The sequence below is a fragment of the Ylistrum balloti genome, unplaced genomic scaffold (assembly GCF_031769215.1).
Source record: "Ylistrum balloti isolate Yb309-2 unplaced genomic scaffold, AGI_CSIRO_Ybal_v1 Utg370700, whole genome shotgun sequence".
NCBI lineage: Eukaryota > Metazoa > Mollusca > Bivalvia > Pectinida > Pectinidae > Ylistrum > Ylistrum balloti.
In genome coordinates this window covers 233,665-256,978 of record NW_026782420.1, presented here as the reverse complement: position 1 = coordinate 256,978, position 23,314 = coordinate 233,665, and the positions used below count along the sequence as shown (strand labels likewise).

General features: G+C 34.2%; 1 protein-coding gene across 1 annotated transcript in view; it reads left to right on the top strand.

Moving 5' to 3' along the window:
- Positions 1-23,314, top strand: part of LOC132557597 (atrial natriuretic peptide receptor 1-like) — a 33,870-nt gene that overhangs the window by 3,935 nt on the left and 6,621 nt on the right. The window contains exons 2-15 of the mRNA XM_060222106.1: positions 7,744-7,997; positions 8,451-8,553; positions 9,563-9,721; positions 11,347-11,426; positions 12,369-12,504; positions 13,085-13,193; positions 14,086-14,216; positions 14,495-14,576; positions 14,934-15,042; positions 16,695-16,868; positions 17,189-17,365; positions 19,427-19,592; positions 19,719-19,868; positions 21,246-21,420. Coding sequence (XP_060078089.1) covers positions 7,744-7,997; positions 8,451-8,553; positions 9,563-9,721; positions 11,347-11,426; positions 12,369-12,504; positions 13,085-13,193; positions 14,086-14,216; positions 14,495-14,576; positions 14,934-15,042; positions 16,695-16,868; positions 17,189-17,365; positions 19,427-19,592; positions 19,719-19,868; positions 21,246-21,420 — 2,005 coding nt within the window. The remainder of the gene's footprint in view (positions 1-7,743; positions 7,998-8,450; positions 8,554-9,562; positions 9,722-11,346; positions 11,427-12,368; positions 12,505-13,084; positions 13,194-14,085; positions 14,217-14,494; positions 14,577-14,933; positions 15,043-16,694; positions 16,869-17,188; positions 17,366-19,426; positions 19,593-19,718; positions 19,869-21,245; positions 21,421-23,314) is intronic.

Below are 23,314 nucleotides of genomic sequence, written 5' to 3'. Positions count from 1 at the left end.
TGTGTCAATCAGTTTATAAATGTTTAATTTTTCCTGCAGGAATACATTTAAAATGTTTTTTTTTATAATTTCAATTTTCAGTGACGTATATGATGTCCTTTTAGTAACAATAAATCAATGTGTTTTGTTTCAACACTAGATTTAAATACAGTGCAAATATTGTATTTCAAAACAAAAGCTTTTCATATGTTATCAACAACCGATCCCATTTTTGATTGATTTTTATTTTTATTAATATGTGATTCGGGACATACGTTTGGGATGATATCGATCGGCTACCTACCAGACACCATTTAAGACCGGAAGAATTCAGTATGTTTATCGCCGCTAGATTCCATTTATTTGCCAGGAGAATTAATCGTCACGACCGTTAATTTCGGACATTACAGCAGGATTAGATAAAGTCGTATATTTTGGTGAAACGCTACAAATTGTTGATGGTATTAGTGAGAATGGTATTAGCGATATACTGCTCGTTTAGGTCAAGTTCATCAGGCAGTGCTATCTATTTACGTGTAAATCAATGAGAATGAGATGTAGGTACTATAACAGCTTTGTGATGGGGATTTTTAAACTTAGCTTTGGCGATTGCTTTTTGTGTTCAAACAACGACTTACATGGCGGATGTTGTCGATGTAGAAGATGTCTTCTTCCCTTTTCTATAATTCTCCTTTTACGTGTCAGGGGTCTCCGTGTAAATCTTCGTTCGAATTTTACTCTACTCTTATTGGAATTGAGTTTAAATTAAGATCCTGTTGTGGATTTTTTTGTTTTGTTGTTTTATTTGAATGTCAACTTGTTTACTTGTGATGACTTTGAGAGCTTGCTGCGTTTTTGTTCGTACTTCACTGACGGCAAGGAAATCCCTAAGTGATTGCAGTATGTCTTCTGTTCTATAAAGCAAGATGGCGTCACGAAGATTCCAACTGAAATGAACCGTTTGATCTTATGATGATTGACAAGAGAGGGAAACGCAAGTATCGATACAGGTAGATTGTTTAGACCGCTAAAAGCCACTAGAATATTAACACAGGCGTCCCCATGGACAGAAGTCTTGTTTTGTTCCTGGCCGATTTTTTAAAATTCTTGACATCGCAATTATATCACAAACCTAACCGAAGTTAACCCGATCACTGCCATATTTGTCTGTATACAACACTCTCTGTCAATGGAAACGTTTTTGGCTGTAGGAATAAGCGTGCCACTGATTAAGTAAATGTTAAACATATCATGCGCTTCAAGATGCTACCTGTACAGTAAGTTAGCTATATTTCATTACTGAAATGACTTCATACAAAATATCGTCACAATTGACATCACTGTGTCTGTACGTCATCGGGTAATGCGACTCTGAATCGAGTTTGGGCATCTGGATATAGTCGGTATAAAATAACTACATATTAACACAATGGTTATCAACAGAATGATTATCAACAGAATGATTATCAAAAACAATGAAACTAGATAAAAATATGAAAAACCCACACAAACGTCTTCTGCTTCATCGACGTCACTCCAAAATTTGAAACTTCAAGGAAGCACAACTCTCCTGCCCCAGTCCAATTAGATCGTAAAATTTAACTGGTAAAGCAGACATCGGTTCAAAGACAACATTTTTTTTTCAAAATAGACATCTATACTGACAATAGGGCAATATAGTAGAAACGAATAGCAGTTATTCCAACTGTTAAAAATAATGGCTGGTCTCCCTTAGAAAGCAGTCACAATCTCACGACTTAACAATAAAAATGTTTCTTCTCGCCCAACCGTTATGAATGGCGTTTATCTATTTATTCATTTATCTATTTATTGGACAAAAACTCGATAAATGATATATTAAAACAACAAAGATAACAGCAGAGAACAGAGAATATTTACATAGAACCTATAACGATCATTGGTTGGTGGATATAGAGATCCCAGAGGGACCTCGAGTTTGGTTATGGAATATGTTTAAAGAGACAGAGAAAGAATCGACAGTCTTTCTACAGGCACCAGGAATACATACCTCATGCTGGTTTTCTGTCTGTGAACATTTTCTTACGGAATACCCATATATATTACCTTTGTCTATTGCGTTGTGAACGCATTGCTGACAATGATGTTTTGACTACCATATGCATCTCAAAAATGAACGACTTGCAAGTAAAACCCGAAAAAGAAAAAGACAAAAATTAACAGAAAAAATAAGCCTTGATAGCTTTCACCTATCCTTGTTCAATAAGAAAAATGAATCAATATATATTATACACTATATATTTCATCGTAAGTGACACTAACACCGGCCAGCAGACCTTGCCTGAATATTTTGTGTAATTTGTAGCTTTTCTACGCCACCTCTTTACATGTACCTTGGGCTGTTCTTTCGAGGAGACCAACAGGGACAGCTTCTACCAGCTCTGTGATAGAGTGTGATAATTTGAATTTTGCTACGTTGAATTTTCAATTTGTGAACAGCAACCTCCCTCCTCTTCCACCAATAGTGTTTACAAGTCGCATCTAATTCATTGTCTTGTTCCCAATATCACGGCATGTAAGATGTCGACAACTGACACATGCACATGAAACACAGGGTTTTGAGAGACGCAGGTGGATGTAGATGATGGGGAAGCTTTTGCAACCGCCATACCGATGTGTAAAACGAAGTTGGTCGCTAGTATGTCTGGTGATTCAGTCGCTGCTCTCACTTGGGAATGTACCATTATTTACTTGCTTCTGCCAAAATTTACATGGCGGGTGTCGTCGATGAAGCGGAAGACGCTTACCCTTCGAAAATATTTGGTCTAATCTTTCGATTACTTTTAAGTAATCTCCGTGTTAATCTTTCTTTTAATCATGTGTTGCTATATGTATGTGTGTATGTATGCGTGTGTGAAATTCGTCCGCTGACTTGTCGAAGCACCAGCCGATAAACAGCTGTATGACAAATGCACTCCACTATGAATAACTGGGTTTGGTATCTATGGCATTGAAAAATATTTAATTCATTAGATATATATATTTGTCACAATCAATACCAACCACTTTATATATACCTAGACACATCGCCTTTACTATCATGCACAATGAAATCCACACGATTATCTATTTCCATATCCGCCCACCCCCTGACACTGACAATCTTATTGCTTATTGAGGAAATCCATCGCGCCATCGTGGAGCGGGTCAGCTACAGTTAAAAATAAAGTATTATGCAAAGTTGACATGCTGGAGTTTTCTTACATATTTAACAAAAATTTAGCTCAAAATCAGATGCTTTTGGGTTTATTGTTCATATAACGAACGTCTGTGTTTCAAAATACCATTAAAGGTAATTCATTAAGTATTTAAACGGACGTGATTCTGCCGTTGTTCATATTTTCGATCCATACGCCCGATTCTTCAACGTGTATGCATTCATATGACGTTTTAAGATGTTTTTACTGCATTTGACAAATGCATGGGCTTTGAATAACTGATACACGAGTGGAACGATTTAAAACGCACTAAAACGAGATAGAAATCGAGATTTCGTTTTGATATCGACATGCGTCGGAAGGTTGCTGTTTCCGGTGGTATTTCCACACAGTGAATGCTTCGTGTCATAGGCTGACTATTCCATTTTATTTTTGTATTTCCTGAAAATGACTCATGTTGTTTACTAGTGCATTGATATTTTGTCTCTGTTCTGAATTCGAAATGATATTGACGTTGTTTTTGTGGGGGGAAACTGCACGCCAGCTAATATGCCTTTGCATATGTTGCTGCTGTTGAAAGATGCATGGTCAATCACATAATCCAAATTTGTCACGTTGCTTTGAGATCAATGAACCGAATGGCTTCAGTGAATCTGTGTGCAGATCATTAACTGTAGATGCTAGTCTCGTATGGAACATAATGATCAAAGCCAGTCTTATTGACTGGTTTACGCCTACCAGTATAAATAATGTTCGGGTCTGTAATGAGCAGATAAGTATAGATTGCTTGCTAACCTTGACAATCAAAAGGGCAAAAGGGATGTTAAAAGTTGAAACATAGGTTCTGGGAATTGGAAGTTATAAGGAAACACGTCGATATAGTTCATACGTAGTTAGGGACAGGTAAAGGGATGGATTGGCCCAATTATCAAGATAATTACATAACTAACATATTATCAGACCATTTACATGTATGTGAAGGGAAATAAACTATGAGGAAAGCACATATCTATAGCTCGATATTTGCTGGGACTGTCTTCTGATAGCACATCCTCAACAAAGCAAATTTCGACACGCTTGGAAAATCATAATTCAACGTCCATGGAAATAGGACAACATTTAAACAGAACAAAGATTTTACACAGAGATACCCAAGAAAGTGCAATAACACCAGAAGTACCGGATTAATAAGTGTCTTAAAACGTGGTCCAGCTGTTGCTTACCTTATTCTCATTTTGGGAACGTTACATGACGGGTTTCGTCAATAAAGAAAAAGATACCTTAAGAATCACCTGATAATTGGTTTGCTAATTTTGTCAGAAACCTTTATATTAATCTGTAGCTTTTTAATATTTTGCCTCCATTTCATTGCTTTTGAGTTTGAATGCAATTAAGATTCTGTCGAAAGGTCAATTTCTGTTTGTTTATATTGTTGTTTGGTTTGCTTTTTTCATACATGTGTTCCATTGTTTGTATTAGAATCATTGCTGAAGAAGGAGAGGACATTAAATATTTCGGAACATGTGGACTTCTTTCACATTTCCAGTGATATCTTTGTAAATATTTTTCTTTGTTCGTATCCATTATACCAAACTTTATATTATATATTGAATATAAGTTTTGATCTAAGTTTGATGTAAATTCTACCACAGCCAATTTATTTCTTAATTAAACTCCCCTAATCAAATAAACGATCAGACGGAATCTTCATTAAATACAGATACTAAGAGATACCATGAATTGGTTGAGTTAGACATATAGAGCGTAATATCCTTAGATATTTATTTATTTATTTAATTCATTTCTAATAACATCGTCTAAGACTTTTACACGAATAACAACTGATGTTTTGGAGGGCGGTATTGAAATATATATCAGATAGATCGTTAGAAAATGACATAAATAGCACCCTTTAACACTACATAATAATAATTTGTTTGATTACGCTGTATCTGTTAACGAAAATTCAAATCCTCCTTTTTTGGAAAATCAAAGTCGGCCCGAAAAAATCTCTTAGATTTAGGATAAGTAAGTGCTATAATATGATAAAATATTAGAATGTGACAGGCTGAATTACGGTAAAGCCCAGGATAACAAATCTACCAACAGGCTGTTGGCTATAGATTACATGTGTTCATCATTTGTTATTACATTATCTACAGCGCGTATTGTTTTGGGAGAGACACTCTCTCATCAGCCAGCTTTCAAATTATCAATATTATCAATCATCAATAGCAAAATGATTATCGTTTGCGAAAATTTTGTGGACCCGGAGTGTGCTTTTCATTGACAACGGCGGCCTAGTATTTTATATGTATTATCATTATCATTTAAAGTGTCTAATTTGAAGAGTAAGGCATTATCCCTGTAGGATTGAGATCAAACAGCGAAGATATAGGCGATGCAAGTATTTATGAGAATGAGCTCCCAAGGGAAAACCTACTTACATATACATATTATGTTTTATATGAAAAGACAATCAACAAATTCACACTGCATTGATCTCAAATTTACGTCCATGTATATATATATATATAAAACTCTATAATTTAAATTGTGGTATTTTAGTTTCACGGTTGATCTGACTCACATCTACTGAGAAAATACAACGATATCTTACATAGGATTAAAACCTAAAATTACTAGACATTCAACAATGTCAATTTTATCTCGTCAAACCCCGTTATTAATGAGATATTAAGCTTTTTAAATCCCGTAAACAATTTGATATTTTTGTTATCTCTAATATCAATCAAATCCTTTCGAGTCGTCTTCCATCTTAGCGGTTGCTACAACTTCTGATTTTTTTCTGTTTTAGTGAATCACCCCAGTTTGTTTCACAATATCTGTTATTCAGCAACCCTTTATAAATATAAAAGAAAACATGATTGATGACAGAACTTATACATTTTATTTCCTGTGTATTTTTTTTTTATTTCTGAACGCCTCATTTTAGAAATATCCAATAAGATGTTGAGTGCCTGTACAGCTAAGAAGAAATACACATTCTGCTTGATAAATACCACTTTCTCTGCTTGATAAATACCACTTTCTCTGCTTGATAAATACCACTTTCTCTGCTTAATAAATACCACTTTCTCTGCTTGATAAATACCACTTTCTCTGCTTAATAAATACCACTTTCTCTGCTTGATCAATACCACTTTCTCTGCTTGATCAATACCACTTTGTCTGCTTGATAAATACCACTTTCTCTGCTTGACATTCTACTCTAAACTGGCAACAGAATTACAAGATGGGTACCTGGTTGAATTTTTCGTCCATGATCATATTCGACTCCTCAAACATGATAACATTTTAAAGCCTCTTTTCTTAAATCAATGAATACTTAAATGGATAGATAAATAAATAACAGATTCCTGGTATCACGCGGTTTCTGAGACATTTTACGCTGTATTTCAATACCGGTTTTGGATATCACTGAATCGAAACGGAACCGTGCCAATAAGTCTTTGACTTCTCCATCTAATATAAGAGCATTTCTCATACTAAATCTTAAACGATATCTCACGTAGATATTGTACATTCGTCCTTCATGTCTAAACTAGTAGCGACAATGGAGAAAATAACGACAGATCAGTCTTAATTAAAAGCCTATGAAAAGATGGTAACATACGAACGAAAAAAAAAAGCCAAGATTGAAACGTAGATTCCTTAAAAAGTACAAGATGAATAAGACCAGGTGTTCCGGGAGGGTGAAAGTCTTCTTCTTCGTCTGCTATCATCCAGAAGAAAACTGGATCTAGATAACATTATGGTTGTATTTAAAGAATGGTGGATTATACGATCTGGCGTCATAGCTGTCCTTATTAGTTGTACCCCGAAATCGCCTTTGATGGGAACAAGCATACATCTGACGAAATGCAACATACTTTATTGTTGCATTAAAAACGTTAAGTAGCAATGATCCAAAGCCTCTTTGAAGTCCATATGATCTGAAATCTGTTTCCCAATATTGTTTTACCAATAGGCCGTTCATGCCGTCATTTTTTAGCCGATTCATTACTGCTTCTACTGCTTATCAACAAATTTATGTTGTCAGTGCTCATATGATATATTCATGTTAAAGTCTAAAAAACAAGCAAATTCCAACATGTCAACATAATCATAATCCAAAATCGAAATAAAAAACAAAAGATTTACACGGAAATTCATGAAAATGTAAAAGGAGAATACAAGGTGTTCCGGAAATGTAAGCATCTCCTTCTTCATTGACGACTCCCGCCATCTAAATCTTGGTCAATCTAGGTAAGTATTGTCACGTTCTCAAATGGAAACAATGTACACGACAACGGAACCAACAGCTACCGAGGGAGAAACACGCCCAACTTCATGTTGTGCAAAGGAACAGAATATTTCTACACGAGAAGACAACCGTAAAACTGCCCCATGATTTTTCATTAACCTGCATCTTTTGAAACTCTATATTGCGAGTTTGTCCGTTAGTTGACGACTTCTTGTATGAAAATCGTAATAACGGAAACAGGCCTTTGAATATCGAATGAACTGCGACATTTAAAAAAAATATATGGCGTGCTATTTGCAGGTCCTGCGTGCGACAGTGTCTGTACCACCGCAGCGTTTATTGGAGGACATTGGAACGTACCTTTTGTTAGTTTTGCATGTGCACACGAGGCACTGATGGATGTTAGTCGCTACCCGACATTTGCACGAAGCACTGTCAGTTATCACAATATTGTGTATTCGGTGAAGGACATATTATCACACTACGGCTGGGATCGTGTCCTATTGGTGGAAGGTCATGAGGATATTTGGCGCGATGTCGCTGAATACTTTGTGGTAAGTCGTCTTGTGGCGTTCATTGATAGGTGCTGATATAAATATCACAGCTAGTAGCTAATTTTGTTAGAATTAAATCAACATAAAAATCATCCGTAAAAATGTAAGTGAGTGCTTCTATAAGTGGATGAATTAATATGATATCTAATTACCAGATATATCGTTAAGATCTATCGAGAATGAAGATATACACATTTTGGTAGATACATTAAATGCAAAGTCATTCTTTGACGCAAATATAGAACCTTTTGTTTACAAATACGAAGACATATGGAGCATTAAAACAGTCGACCAAGATAAATGTCCTTTATCCCATAACGTTTAATTAGGAGTCGGGGAAATGAAGAAAATTGTTAAAAAAATCTATTATACACAAACACGTTATAATGTTAAAGTTACATTTTTTACAAACAGTTTCTATGATACAATTTATATATATTCTTTCTGTTGTAGATTTCGTTGGAAAACGATAACGTACAATCCCAGATATGGACTCTCGAGAGTGATCAGCACATTATAGAAGAACATATGGCCGTTCAGATGTCCTTGTTTCGAGGTCTGTATTTCAATATTTTATTTTGGTCACCATGCCATAAATCGAGTTCCATCGCGTCCATCAGACCATTATGCTAGTCTCCCTCATTTATTTTGGCGCCTGGTGGTCAAAGGTCAAAAATTCTATTGTGAGATACACAATCAGTATCCAACTATAAACGCATACTTCATTACTGAAAGTGGTTGCTTCTGTTGCCTTTAATGAACGTTAGGCAAAGTAGATAAAGGTTGCTGTTACTAAAAATATTCTTTTAAATATATTTTAGTTCATCTCCGCTGATCATGTTCTATTTTGCTGTCAGGTATGGAAATTTCCTACTTTGATCAACATTTCAAGTAATAGATCATAGAAACTGTTTATATGAATGGAAAACTGATATGACACCAATTTCATTTTTTTCAATTAATAAAACGTCAATTTGACTAGTGCTGCCTATAAAACGGGTCTGGAGCAATATTTTGAAGAACTTTAATTCATAGATAGTCAGTGACGTTCTTTAATGTTTTAATACCGAGTGATTTCATTCCATAAAATTAAATGTTTTTTTTTAGTTTGAATGTAACATCATCTGAATATTTCAATTTCAATTAAATAACTGCTCCAGTTTGATGTTTGAGCGAGATCAAATTTTAAAAATGGCCCCTAATGAATACTGGCATTCACTGGAGAACGAGACATTATTAGATAAAAGAATAAACTTAGAAAGTGTCTTCGATGGAGCAGTAAAACGCGTATTCATAAATATTGGGTTACAATCTCCTTATATGTGTCAAGTGTGTCGACGTACAAATTCCCTTGATACACATAGATGAATCCATTTTGAGTTTGAATTATGACTGTATTTTCAGTATTGTAATTTTCTCAAGAGAATGAAGTTCGTAAAATTCGAATTTTCTGTTTTCTGGTTTTCTCTGAATATTGACGGTGATATGTGCCTATGGGTTTACGATAATTTTCTCTGAATACTGATGATATATACCTGTAGTGATCTCTGGTTTTCTCTCAACAGTGATGGTGATATGTGCTTACGGTATAGACATCATCCACCTGCTTTGTGCTGCTGAAGTTGTAGGACTTCTCACAGGCGAATACGTGTTCATTACTGTGGACTACTCACGGGCTATACAAATCATCGATCCCGAATGTGATATCGGCAGGGTCCATGAAGGTAAAATCGTGCCCATTGTTCAATGTAGCTTCATCTGTTTGTTAAAGCTCATACAAAAATATCGGCCTGGTAAAAATATGAGAGACCTTACACCGTTATTTAATGTGAAAACTCTGATCATCTGTTTTTTGCAATTCTCACTGTAACTTCTATCACCGTGTACCCATTAAGGAGTATCAAATATTATCACCTTTAATTTGCAGTTGACCGGTGAGCATTGCAGTCACAAACAAAAATATTCTATATTTGGTAGGATATTAAAATTTTGCTATAACGTCTTACAATAATTTTCAGATACAAAATAAATAAATAAATACCAGCACCTAAATGACATATTTCAATATGTAATATTAGAGAAAAATATATGGGTTAAATCAAACTGGTCTATTAACCTGATTTTTTCATCTTCTATTGTTAATGTAATACTGTTGTATATTGTATGTTAAGGTCGAATGATGTCAGTTGTTTTGTAAAACTAAAAAAGAAAAAGGAAATATAGGAAGCAGGGAAATAAAAATTTGTATTGCGGCGGAGGTGTCGGATCAGGTTTGTTTAGTTTTTCTACGTCCCTAAATGGTTAGAAGATATACAAAAGCAAAACTCTATGTTGCGTTGAGGTACAACGAAGTCGCTCTCACAACACAGTAAGTCCTCTATTTCCTAGAAGCTGTAGGAAGTGTTTTCCCGACTATTCGAAATGTTCGTTGTGTAAGAGGTCGAAGTGAAAAAAATATGACGATGACCCATGAAAAGAAAAAAAATGATTTGCACCGCAATCAGGCGATAATCCATTTTCCACAATTATGTCTCACGAAAAAATGATATACCTAGAATTAAGCAAGTATAGATATATATGAAAATTGCATTAACCAAACAGCTTGGATATGTTTTGGATAAAAATGTATCTATAGCGTCATCACTTTTAAAGTATTGTTGTCTAAAGGTTCATTCGGAACTAGCTAAAAATTAAGTCATCTGGTATCACTACATTTTAAAGGTGTGACAATGATATAATCAATCGGTTTACGACACTAGTAATAATAAGTAGCCCGTAACAGACACTGGCAGATTGCTGCTGAAGATGTACGTTGTATGTATAAATAAGGTAGCATGAGGATCCGACTTTTCTGTCTACCAGGAATTTGTCGTGGTGTAATTGGATAAACGTATGGATGTTTGACCTTGAAATATAAGATGACTGTACACAAATTCAGTAACAGGCAAAACGCAACTAATTGCTCTCTTATAATTGGTAGCCAAACGCCTTTAATATGACCCTTTTTCTGTCAATCAGAACTATAAATATGACGTGTGACTAAAACAGTTTGATGTCATTAAGGTTGTATAGGGATATCATGAAGGAAAATGCATTCTTCAGCACGTAGCACAAATGAATCTTTTTAGGTAATACATATTTTGCCACTCAGTTTCCTGATTTGCATCGATATAAATATTTGTCATCAACTTAAATGTTGTTTTTGCAACTCATCTTTTTTTATTAGTGAATAGTAAAAAAAAAAAAAAAAAAAAAAAAATAACAAAAACAACAACAACAACAAAAAAGGTAATTTTCAAGTTATAACAAAGTTTAATATAAATACATTATTTCCCTTAATATTGACCAGGTCTTCTTGATATTACACCCAACGTGTTCCCAAGCAACGACAAAGACTTCCTTAGCAAACTGGAAAATTTAAACGTTACGGTAAGTACATGATTAAAGATAACCTCATCAAGTTGGATACTCTTAATATCATTGTAAGTGCTTGCTTAATAATTTTACACCTTACAGTAATTTTCCAAAGAATCCTGTTTTAAACTTAGCAGAGTTTACTTTTGAGAGCATTTTCTGACCGTCTTTACATTAATTTAAATAATAACTTCTCTTCGAGTTATCCAGATCCGGTTTTGTTGTCTCTACCTCTGGAATTTGTGTAAGACCTACCTACAAAGTACTTCCAGTTTTCGACTTTGACAATCACGTGTTCAGTGCATATTTCTTTTTTTCATTTAATCAGATATTGTCAATATTGCATAGTCAAATGGAATGAGTGACTTATATTTCTATATAAATTACCTCCACTGTAGCCAGTTTGGAATAAACAATAAAGATGCATTAAGTATGTATTAATTATTTTTAACAAGTTCGAAATGAAAATTTAGCCCAAAAAGAACTCGGATTAAAGCAGATTTTACAATTTTGATGATTATATTATCGCCATCTTACTATTTGCACATTAAAAACGTGTCACCTTTTTCGTTTATGAAATTGCGACTTGTTGAATCGTTTCCCAAAGGTCTGAGGCAGATTTTCCCCAGTCTTTGGATCATTTCCAATCCACAGTAAAATAATACCTCGACACTTGAAATTCACCCGCTTTTAACTATCGACTCAAACGACCGGAAATGTCAAGGGCTAACACAATTCCAAACACTCGTGACAAGTGTAAAAAACATGAAAGAATATTCTGGTCTTGATATAACTCGAAAGCTAGCTTGTATATAACTGATATATTTGCGTATTGCATGATAGAACACAGTTAGTTGCCATGGTTATATGATTACAGACGCTTTTTGGTATCGCTATCATACTGGTAGTTTTGTACACCAACATGCATGCTTAAGATGATTTTACTGTTGATCCCAGACCACCATCCACGCCGGCTTATTGTATGACGCGTTTCGGCTATATGGAGAAGCACTGAATATTGCATACTTATCTGGTATGAATGTGAGCAGTGTAGGCAACATTTCCGAGAGCATGCACAACCTTACATTTCAAGGTATTTATCTTACATTAGACCGTTTTTCTTTTTAGTAACATCAGCTCATTTGATTGTGTATTCAAAATATTTAAAAGAGAAAAGAATCCTGACATTCCTTGAATTCCGGAAAGAAATAATGAATAGAAATGTTCTTCAAAACATATTATTAAGTAAGTAGCGGTTAAGTATAAAATCTGGAATCAGCACAGAATTATCTTTGTCCCAACAAAGTTGTTCACTATTTCCGTCACTAAATGAGATGATCATAACAAGTTATCACCTCTGCATCTCTCTGAATCAAAATTTTTGCTATAACAGGTAATTAATTTGATAGATTAATTAATAAAGTGTAACTACCGGTGCGTATGGTATGACAACGACTCTTAGCAATATATCATTCAATACGATGGTCGTCTTTATATATTTCCGACCAAGATACGCCAAACCTCACTCTTTCTATTGTTCCCTAAAGCATAAAAAATACCAAATATAAAGAGAATGTTTTGGTTATGAAAATAAGGATGTTCTGATTCATTATAATGTATCATCATAAAGAGAGAATCACCACAATGAATCTGTTTGACTGGTGTTGATACAGGTGCCGATGGCAATGTCTATATTACGGAAAATGGTACACGGGACTCGGGCTTTGTCATCAGTAATATCCAACAAGGTGTCTATGTACCAATTGCTATCAACCCAGGCATGTAAGTCCAACACTTGTTTGAAATTTTACCTTCCTCAAGTAACTATCGCCATCAACACAGGAATTAATATGGCACCTTATTGATGACATCGAATACTGGACCATACATAAACATACAACCCCTCATTATGTATGTTGTTAAGTAATGGATATAACATAAATATATAACGAGCCCTCTTTAAGTACATTAAGTATTGTACATTACATAACTATATAATGAGCCCTCATTATCTACGTTAAGTATTGTACATTACCTAACTATATATTGAGCCCTCATTATGTTCGTTAAGTATTGTACATTACATAACTATAAAATGAGCCTTCATTATCTACGTTAAGTATTGTACATTACCTAACTATATAATGAGCCCTCATTATCTACGTTAAGTATTGTACATTACATAACTATATAATGAGCTCTTATTATGTACATTAATTATTTTACATCACATAAATATATGAGCTCTCATTATGTACATTAATTATGGTACATTACATAAATATATGATGAGCTCTCATTATCTACGTTAAGTATTGTACATTACATAAATATATAATGAGCCCTCACTATCTACGTTAAGTATTGTACATTACATAAATATATATAGCTCTTATTATGTACATTAATTATTGTACATTACATAAATGTATAATGAACTCTCATTATGTACATTAAGTATGGTACATTACATAAATATATTATAAGCCCTCCTTATGTACATTAAATACTTAAATTACAACAAACATCCACGTTTAAAACATCACAAACTAAATTTTAATTACACTTACTAAAATCAAACTTAAGAAATCAAACAATATCTCCCGATAAAAATTAACAATAAATAAATAAATTGATAAATAAATCAATAATCATCATTCTTGTTTGCTTCCAGCAAGATGACTGGGACGACAGTATTTAACAATGTAACGGTCATATGGGCAAACGGGAGGACCGTCGTGCCAGCAGGACGGCCAGCGTGTGGATGGAATGACGAGTACTGTCCACCTGTCGAAAATAGTCAAGGTAAGTATACAGGATCATTTCAAAGCTAAGGATGGTTTGATTGCATTGCTGTTAAGTTGTTATTTTTGAGAGCTTTTATTTCGAACCATCGGGGAAAATGACGGTACTTTCAAGCATGGAACAATAACACACATCCGAAATTATAATAATAAATAACGTACCAAGAAAATCAATGAAAAAAGCTCATAATTTTTCTTTTCCATTTCTAACATTTTACTAACACGTAGAATCATAAAAGATATACTGCATGTGTGTGATTTTCGTGTATTGTATTTCAGTTCTGACTGCCGTTTCTGCTGCTTCAGCAATTCTCTTCTGCCTTATCGTACTCGTCATAATACTCCTTTTATATTATAGAAGGTATGGTGATCGACTTAGATGTTGTCGTACCTGACACTTAACCATTTGACAGAAAAATTCCTCTCATCTGTGAGATAACAATCAAAATGGAAATTTAAAGAACTATTCAATGTTCGTTGATGTTTGAAAGGAAAATAAATGAAAATATACTATTTTTTGTTTTCAAAACTAATGCCACCCAACAACATACTGACATTAATATCTTTAGAAGAAAAAAAATGAATAAGAAAAAAAATCTAACAAAAATCTAGTAGAATAGCAATCTGTCTAGTTTATTATGTGTTAGTTAATCCTATAACTGATTTGCTTTTACTACAACTCCGTCGACAACTTCAGATATAATTGTTTTTGTTGAAGGAAAATGCAGTTACAAGCACAACTACATAGTCTGTCCTGGAAAGTGACATTAGCAGACCTCCAATTCACTGTACATCGAAGTAAACTTGGCAGTCGATCGACAACAAAGGTACAGCCTCATTCGCTCGTTCCTTTTTCTGATTTTCTTTTCTCAATCATCTATCCTTGCTTTGTTATATATCTTCAGGGATATACCAAAATATCATGTCATAATGTTGTTCATTACTTTTGAAATAGCCAGAAAGTGAGAATTCTGAATAAAATTTCTGTGAGAAATTGGAAAAATTATATCTAAATGACATATAGAGTTTTGCCTTCTTATTTAGTAACAGGCTTGAACGAAGGAAATGTCGATGAAAAATAAATAACTTTCACCAACCGAGTTTCTTCTACATAGAAGAAATTTTAAATAATCAAACTATGGAAATTGAAATCATCAAGTTTATCATAAAGCTTGGTGCAGAACTGTCCATGTTGGTTTCGTTGTAGGAAAATATCGAGATAAATGGTTGATGTACAAGTGTTTGTCGTATCTGCGATGGACGTGATGAATGAATGTCTTGCTATTTAGAGATGAGACGTCATCAATATATCTGAAAGTGAAATTAAACGACTTTGCAAGGTCTTTGTGACCTGTTTTGATAAGCCCATTGATAAATACACCCTCGTATGAAAACAAAATCAAGTATGCCAACAGAGGGGCACATTTAGTTCCCATAGATATGTCAATAATCTGTTAGAAGATCTTACCTTAGACGAAGATGTTATCAACCAGAGACTTAATTATTGTAATGATTATGTCCTCCAGATTTTCTCCTTTGATTTGGACATGATTGTTACGAAAGACGCTTCAGTATAGTGCACAACCATATATTTATACCGTTCTGTATATTTAGTTGATATTGTACACAGATTTTTAAAGTAAATCATAGATAATCTATTATGTTATTTTATATGTTTTCATTTATTTAATGTAATTGCTTATTTTATCCTGTGATAGAATTAATGGAATATTTCAATTCTTTAAGCCGAAAACGTAATGGCAGCCTCAGTTATGCCAGGCATTTCAGAATAACGTCCCTACTTTTTACTTATTCTTCGACTCCTGCCCAATTAGTTGGGAACTCAGAACGTAGATTTGATTTCACAGATAGTAAGATATTTGCTCTAAAAGGCAAAAGTTGTAAGCTTTAAGGGCAACTTATCTTCCGTCTAGACATTTAAATTAATATCTCTACTTGTCTGTCTTCCCCAACAAACTTTGTGACAACTTAATTTCATTTTATCAACATTTCGTTTCACTGTCAAGACTATTTACCACATCTGCTTTTACATATCTTTTATGTGTCTGGTGAAGCTCTGTTCCAAAAAGTTACGATTTCCGAATATGATTCCTAATCTTCAAAGGTGATATTATGTGTACTTTACATATACAAGGTTGCCTACCAGAATGATTTCCATTTCCATTTTCACAGTCGCCTGTATGTCCTTACTTCCATTGTAGTATTTCGGAGTTTAGTATTGATAGTCGGTAACGGTTAATTTCTATAATTTTTGAAAGGATATTGTTATTTGATAATCTCGTAGAAGAGGTTATGAAATAAAATCTTTGGGGATTATTTTGAAGCACATGGTATATTTTCTAACATGCCCATAAATGTCTGAATCGTGTACACGTATATTTTTTCAAATAAAATTTTATCTTTTCGCCTTAAAAAAATATGTTTATTACATATATATTCTCGCATTGATGTTTTCCAGTCCGCATTTTTGGATTCTTCCCGACGAAGTAGCGGTGCATCTCTGACGTCAGGCATGCAACAGCAACAGATCTTTATGACTGTTGCGAAGTTCCATGACATCACGGTCGCCGTCAAATATATCAACAAACCTTACATTACTGTTACCGACAACGTCATGAAGGAAATAAACCAGGTAGACATTAGAAACCTGAAATATGTTGTAATATTGTAAGATAAAAGTACTGACATGATATTAAAGAATCGACAAATATAAGTGACAAAAAAACATTTCATTGCAATTTCAACAGTTAAATTTTGGTTTCTATGAATAAGATATAATTGATATTATTCACAAGATATATATAATAGTGATATTGATCACTACAAAATTTGAGGTAACAAATCCTCGTATTTATCTTGTAATGAATTAATTACTGAAAGAGCGATTGAAATAAAAGTAAAGACTTGATCACAATGAAAATTATTTATTTTATTTCATTGCTGAAAATTTAGATGAGGAATTTAAAGAACGCCAATGTAAATCCACTTATTGGCGCAAGTGTTGAACCAGAGAAGATTTTCCTAGTTTCCGAATACTGCAGTAAAGGCAGCCTCCTGGACGTCTTACTGAACGATAACATTAACCTGGACCGTATTTTTAAAATATCTTTTGCTTCGGACATCGCTAAGGTAAGCAGTGATGACGAACAATACAATAACGCGCAGTTCCTGAACATGTAAAAATGCTATCTTTTGTGTTTTATCTGATGTAAAATAACTCATAATATGATAGTGACCCCTACTTCCGTGATCCGTCATCTGTCTAGTTGTGCATGCTTGTTATTTAACTGACAGGAAAAACAAACGAGTCAATAATGGACCAAATTGGATGCTAAAATTGAAAGTTGTTATCACTATTTTTAGATGTATTCATTTCTTTTCACACTGGGGTAAAAAAGATGCATGTTGATAAAAAATTTGGAAAAGTTTTATAGTCGCCATTGTAATTATATTGAGAAATGTTCTTTGTTTGATATAAAACTGGACGTGTTTAATGCTCGTTAGTGGGCCTGTTGGTTCTGTTGTTTTCATTTGAGAACGTGCCATTACCTACCGGGATTGACCGCATCTCGTATTTTCATACTTCATCGAAAAATACAAATAACATTAAATACATGCAATTTTGAGGCTAAAAAGCCCAATGAAGTTGCCATGGTTTGTTGGTTCTTGAACATGACATGTGATAGTGAAACTTGAAAACGACTACAGAGAGGAGAACTCAATCGTTCAACGCAAAAGTAATATATTTCATAAATCTATCAGACGATAACGAAGATGTCATAGATTCTGTTGTGACCGAAAGTTAACAAATATCAATACAAAACAAATTAGAATAAACAAGGTAAAGAGGACAAACCCCTAAAGATAAAAGAACGAAAATAATATTTTGAAAAAGAAACATAAAAAAATATCCATAATTGATAAAAAAAATAAAAGATGTATTACTTCCAATGTAGATGAACGTGAGAAAAGTTATACTTTAAAAAAACGTTTGCGCATAGGAAATAATCATGCTCATAAACACCGGACGATAGTGATATGAATTAAGCTTGGATCGCTCCTACTATGTCCTATGTTCTATATTTGTGGATTTTTGTGTGAAAGTGCCTTACTTTTAAACAGATGCTGACACTATTTTATCGATATGGACATAATCTTAACATTTAGCTCATTTGAGGATTGTTCCAGAACATGTCTTCTATTGTTTCTTATACAGCTTATCGGTTATTATAAAATACAAAAATACTATGAATGATGTTATATTTAGTACCAAAATCATCAAAATATGAAATAGAAATTGATAGAAGTAATAACGGAAATTATTCTGACAGGGTAATTTTTCATATGATATAACGTTTAAAATAATAACCGTTACATCCCATGTAAATAAATCTGTTTCTGTAAAGCTCTGGGAACAGATGGTATATAAGTGATATTTACAATATCTACACAGACATAGTGAAGAAATAGTTAAGGTTTGAACACTTGCCAGTCGTTCGTACAAAATACCATAAGGAATTTCCGTTTTATTTATTTTAAATGCGTCATATAAATAAAATTTTAGAAGGAGCTCTTTATTTACAACATTTCTTTGGTGTAAGTTCTTTTTAAACCAAGTCCCTAATTGTAAACATCCGACAGCTGGTACGATCTAAATATGAAATGCCAATAGATCTCCGGAGTTGTTGTAAGTTTTTTTTTTTTATTAATACCTGATAAATTTTGTGTCTCTTGAAAGACAAATTGTTGTTTTTATCACTCTACTCCGTGCGATAGTTTTCGTGGGACTCGGAAGAAATATCTTTATTATCATATTATTCCTACAACTACAGTTAATGTCCGATTTTGACCTAAATTCGGTCGGCTTCTCTGATTTTGTAACATCAGTGTATCACCTACCTATCTTTGATTTCATGTCGGATACGAAATTATTTGGCCGTGTTGTATTTTGATACATTGGATTAAAAAAAATGAGAAATATTGGTTTCTTCCAAAGGCTGTACCAAATATCTCACTTCATAATTACAAATAGTGTATTTCCTATTATGATCGTTGTGATATTTGTTGTGTATATGACTTACGGCCCAACTAATTATAACTTTGTTTTCGGTGATTATGCCTCAAGCGACGTTGGTTTTATGTCTCTCTCAAGGCTTTTTCAGTAATTTTCATGATGATTGTGTCATCCAGGGTATGATTTACATCCATCAATCAGTGATCCAATGTCACGGCCGCCTTAATTCCTCCAATGTATTGGTTGACAGCCATTGGGTGTGTAAAGTGAGCGATATGGCTATGCCAGCCTTTCGGGAGGGTGAACGAGATGACGACCATGGCAAGCACGCGCGATACACAAGTAAGCCAAATTGTTTCCATATTCTGTCATGCCCATATACAAGTATTGTTATTGTTTTATCGATGCAGATAACCAAAGCGATGTTTTCTGATAGTATACGTTTGTTCTTTATGTGTGATTTCCTAGAACTACTTTGGACTGCCCCCGAGATACTCCGTAAGCCGGATGCTTTTCCAAGAGGTTCTCAAAAAGGAGACGTTTATTCATACGGAATAATTCTACAAGAAATTCTCACAAAATCTGAACCTTACAGCTGTTCACTAGATGAACCAAATCGTAAGTATGGTAGGGTCGTCAAATTTCTCTAGGTGAAACAAGTTGTACATAAAGTACAGTCGTTATATTTCTGAAGATCAAATAAAAAATATGGTATAGTCATTAGCATTAAATATTATGGGATCGCAATCCACACTTGCAACATTAATAACATCGCTGCATTAGGTTCGATCTGACGTGAAATGGTACCTCCCCGATCAGTTCCTCTCAGCTATCCAAAAAGATACATTGAAACTGAAAACAGAGGAAATTCCCTGCAGCCCATCCCATATATCCCGAAACACGAGCATGTGCACCAAACTCTGGACAAGGCCAATTTTTACTATGTCACTGCAGCGCTTGAAAAATGCTGTATAACATATTACTAATATTTGTTTATGTTTTCTCAGTCTTGAATGTAAAATGTCTAAAATGTAACTAGTGAACTAGTGAATGATGGGAAATGGTAAAGCTTATTACGCTGGAATTTATGCCAGTACTCTGGAAAAACAAGGTAGGGTTTTTACCGTAGTTTTCCTCCAGGACGCTTGGCTCAAGGTGCATAAATCGTAACGTAAATAAATGTGTAATTCTGTTAAACAGCTAAAATTGTATCTGTTTGTCACAAATACGTGATAAATGTTCATTAACTAGGTTAATAAATCACTCGGAAGAAATATAACGGAAGCGAGTAAATGTGCTCATGCAATGTACCTATTAGTCGCGTTGTGCCTACATTCAAATAATAACCCGTCAGACAGGTCGTAGGCCTTTCTTACTCTCGAATGCCCATATACGTTTTCAAACAATGTCTAAAACTTCCTTAGAAACACTGGCCGGAAAATATCATTAGCATAGAGGTCTCGGGCGCATTCTAATTATATATATATATATCAACACGTGTTTTTTTTATAATTGTCAGCTTTAAGCAATGTGAACACATAGTGTTGTCTAGGGTTGGAATTTACCTTTCAAATAAAATGAGATTTCAAATTAACCGAGTTCTCAAATTAAGTGGTAAATAAATACAATGACAAGGAAGACATTTGGCCAGGGGTTAAAGTAAGCAATATTACGATATATCCCAGTTCAAATTATGTGGGTTTGACTGGATAGCACTTCACACTTACATTTATAACACCGTTACATTAGGTTCGATCTGACGTGAGATGTTGCACTTGTCGTGGAGAATGCTTTAATAGATTCAACAACAGAACATTCAAATATACGTTAACATCATTAATATTTTTGAACGAATAGATAGGACAATATCACTAATGCGATACAGAAAAAAACCGATCTTCGTTACGAAATAGGTTATTTCAAATGACACCATATTTATATTATATGTTTGTTCTATATCAGCGTTAGGTAATTTGTATTTTACATACATTATAGAAATAGTGGCGAGAGTAAAGCAGCTTGAACATCCACCGTTCCGCCCCAAGGTTCCCCAGGATAGTGCTGAAGAGTCTGTGTTGGACCTGATGAAGATCTGTTGGGAGGAGATACCAATGTTCCGACCAAGCTTTGTCACTATTGCCTCTACGCTCAAGAAATGCAACAAGGGACAGTAAGTCGTTACATGGACTAAAAGCAATATTCCACAATCCTCACTTGTCTTGGACCTATGGGCTGTTTTAGATATATAGTTCAAGCTCTCGGTCTACCATTAGAAATTCCTGGTGCAGTCTGCGTCTCTGGAACAATTAACTGCCTTGTTTAATGCCGCCTGCCCTATTTAATCTATATTACTCGTAAAATTACCAAACCACGGCGCCTATATACTTTAATCCCTAGCTGGAACTCATGGTCGATGTTTTTCCTGTTCTTTTTCAATGTTTTTCATGTAAATCATTGTTGTTGACATTTTGCCCTCGTCTCATCGATTTTGAGCTTAATTTTTTTTAGTTCATATGTCTGTATTAACTTAAGAAAACTTACACGACAAAACGATTACTGAAGATCGTGTTTTGTTTGCTTACCTATATTGGACATCTTCATTGGATTAGGTGAACCGATCAATACATGAACATCGCTGTAAATCATTGACAAGGAAATAGCTATACTGTACATATTTTTAATTTCACAGGATTAATATGTCGCGGATTGGTTTCATTCGCGTGATGAGATTTCTCAGTATTTAGCTGATCATGTCTTAAAATCATCAAGAAAATATCCACATGGCAACATAATCATAATTCAAACTCAAATTACATAAAACTAGGTGAAAGTGTGAACAAAAGAATGATTTACATGGAGACGCCTGGAATTATATAGGGAGAATAAGACAATGTGTTCCAGAAGAGTAATCGTCTTCTGCTATATCGACGACACTCGTCATGTAAACTTTGGTCAATCCAAGTAAATAATGTCACGTCCTCAAATGCGAGCAAGGTATACAACAGTGGAACCAACAGGCAAACTAACGAGCATTAGATACGTCCATCTTCATGTCACACAAATAAAATAGAATATTTCGCAACGAGAACACTTTGGTGATCATACAACTTCCATATAATTTCCAACAACCTGCATCTTTACAACCCTTGTGTTACGAGTTTGTCAGTCAGTTAACGAAAATCATGATAATGGGAACAGGCCCATTTTCCGAGATTTGCATTGACTGTAGCAAAATATTTGCAGAATAACTGATTCCGTGTTATTTTCATTTATTGTGAATTTGACGCAAGTAAATTCCCCAAATCTGCTATACAGTATTTTATAGTATTATCTTTTTATATGTTGTACTCCTTATCTATTCATTTATGTTTACATGCTTGATTTCATATGGCATTTACATTCTCTGCTATTACTGTATCGGTACAATCTTTGCAATTACAGGTGGTAGACCCTGCTGGTGGGCATTAAGGTCCTTAGGGTTTTCTTAACCTGCATGCGACGTTTTCATTCATTCGAATAATAGCACGGTTCAGAATATACATGTGTACTTGACATTATTTTGAAACTTTTCATTATTTCATACTGAATTAATTTTGGTATTTCTCATTTGCTTTCTAGGTTTCAACAATTTAGATCCTTAGCATCACTGATGAGTCCCAGAAGGACGAAACTGCTGTATTATGTTGCTTAGTTGATTATTTGTCTAGACTGCATCGTATTCTAACTTTTTATTGGGACATGAGATTAACTTGAGTGCCTTTGTGTATTCCTTATATAGCCCCGGCCTTTCGCATTTATTGTGTTTGGCATTACCGGTACAGCAACGTTCAAATACAGCTATACGGGTAGTAGCAAAGTTTCAGGATATACACACATCGAGTTCCTTACAAGTTATTCAATATAAAAAGAAGGTTGTATTCAACTATCATTTGAATTTGCACTTCTTGACCTTTGGTGTCTACCATCACTGAAATGATTACAAAAATGTCGCAACAGAGATGTAATGCTATAATTATTTTTAACACGGGTATCAAAATTGTGTGTGACTTTGTTAATGTTCTATC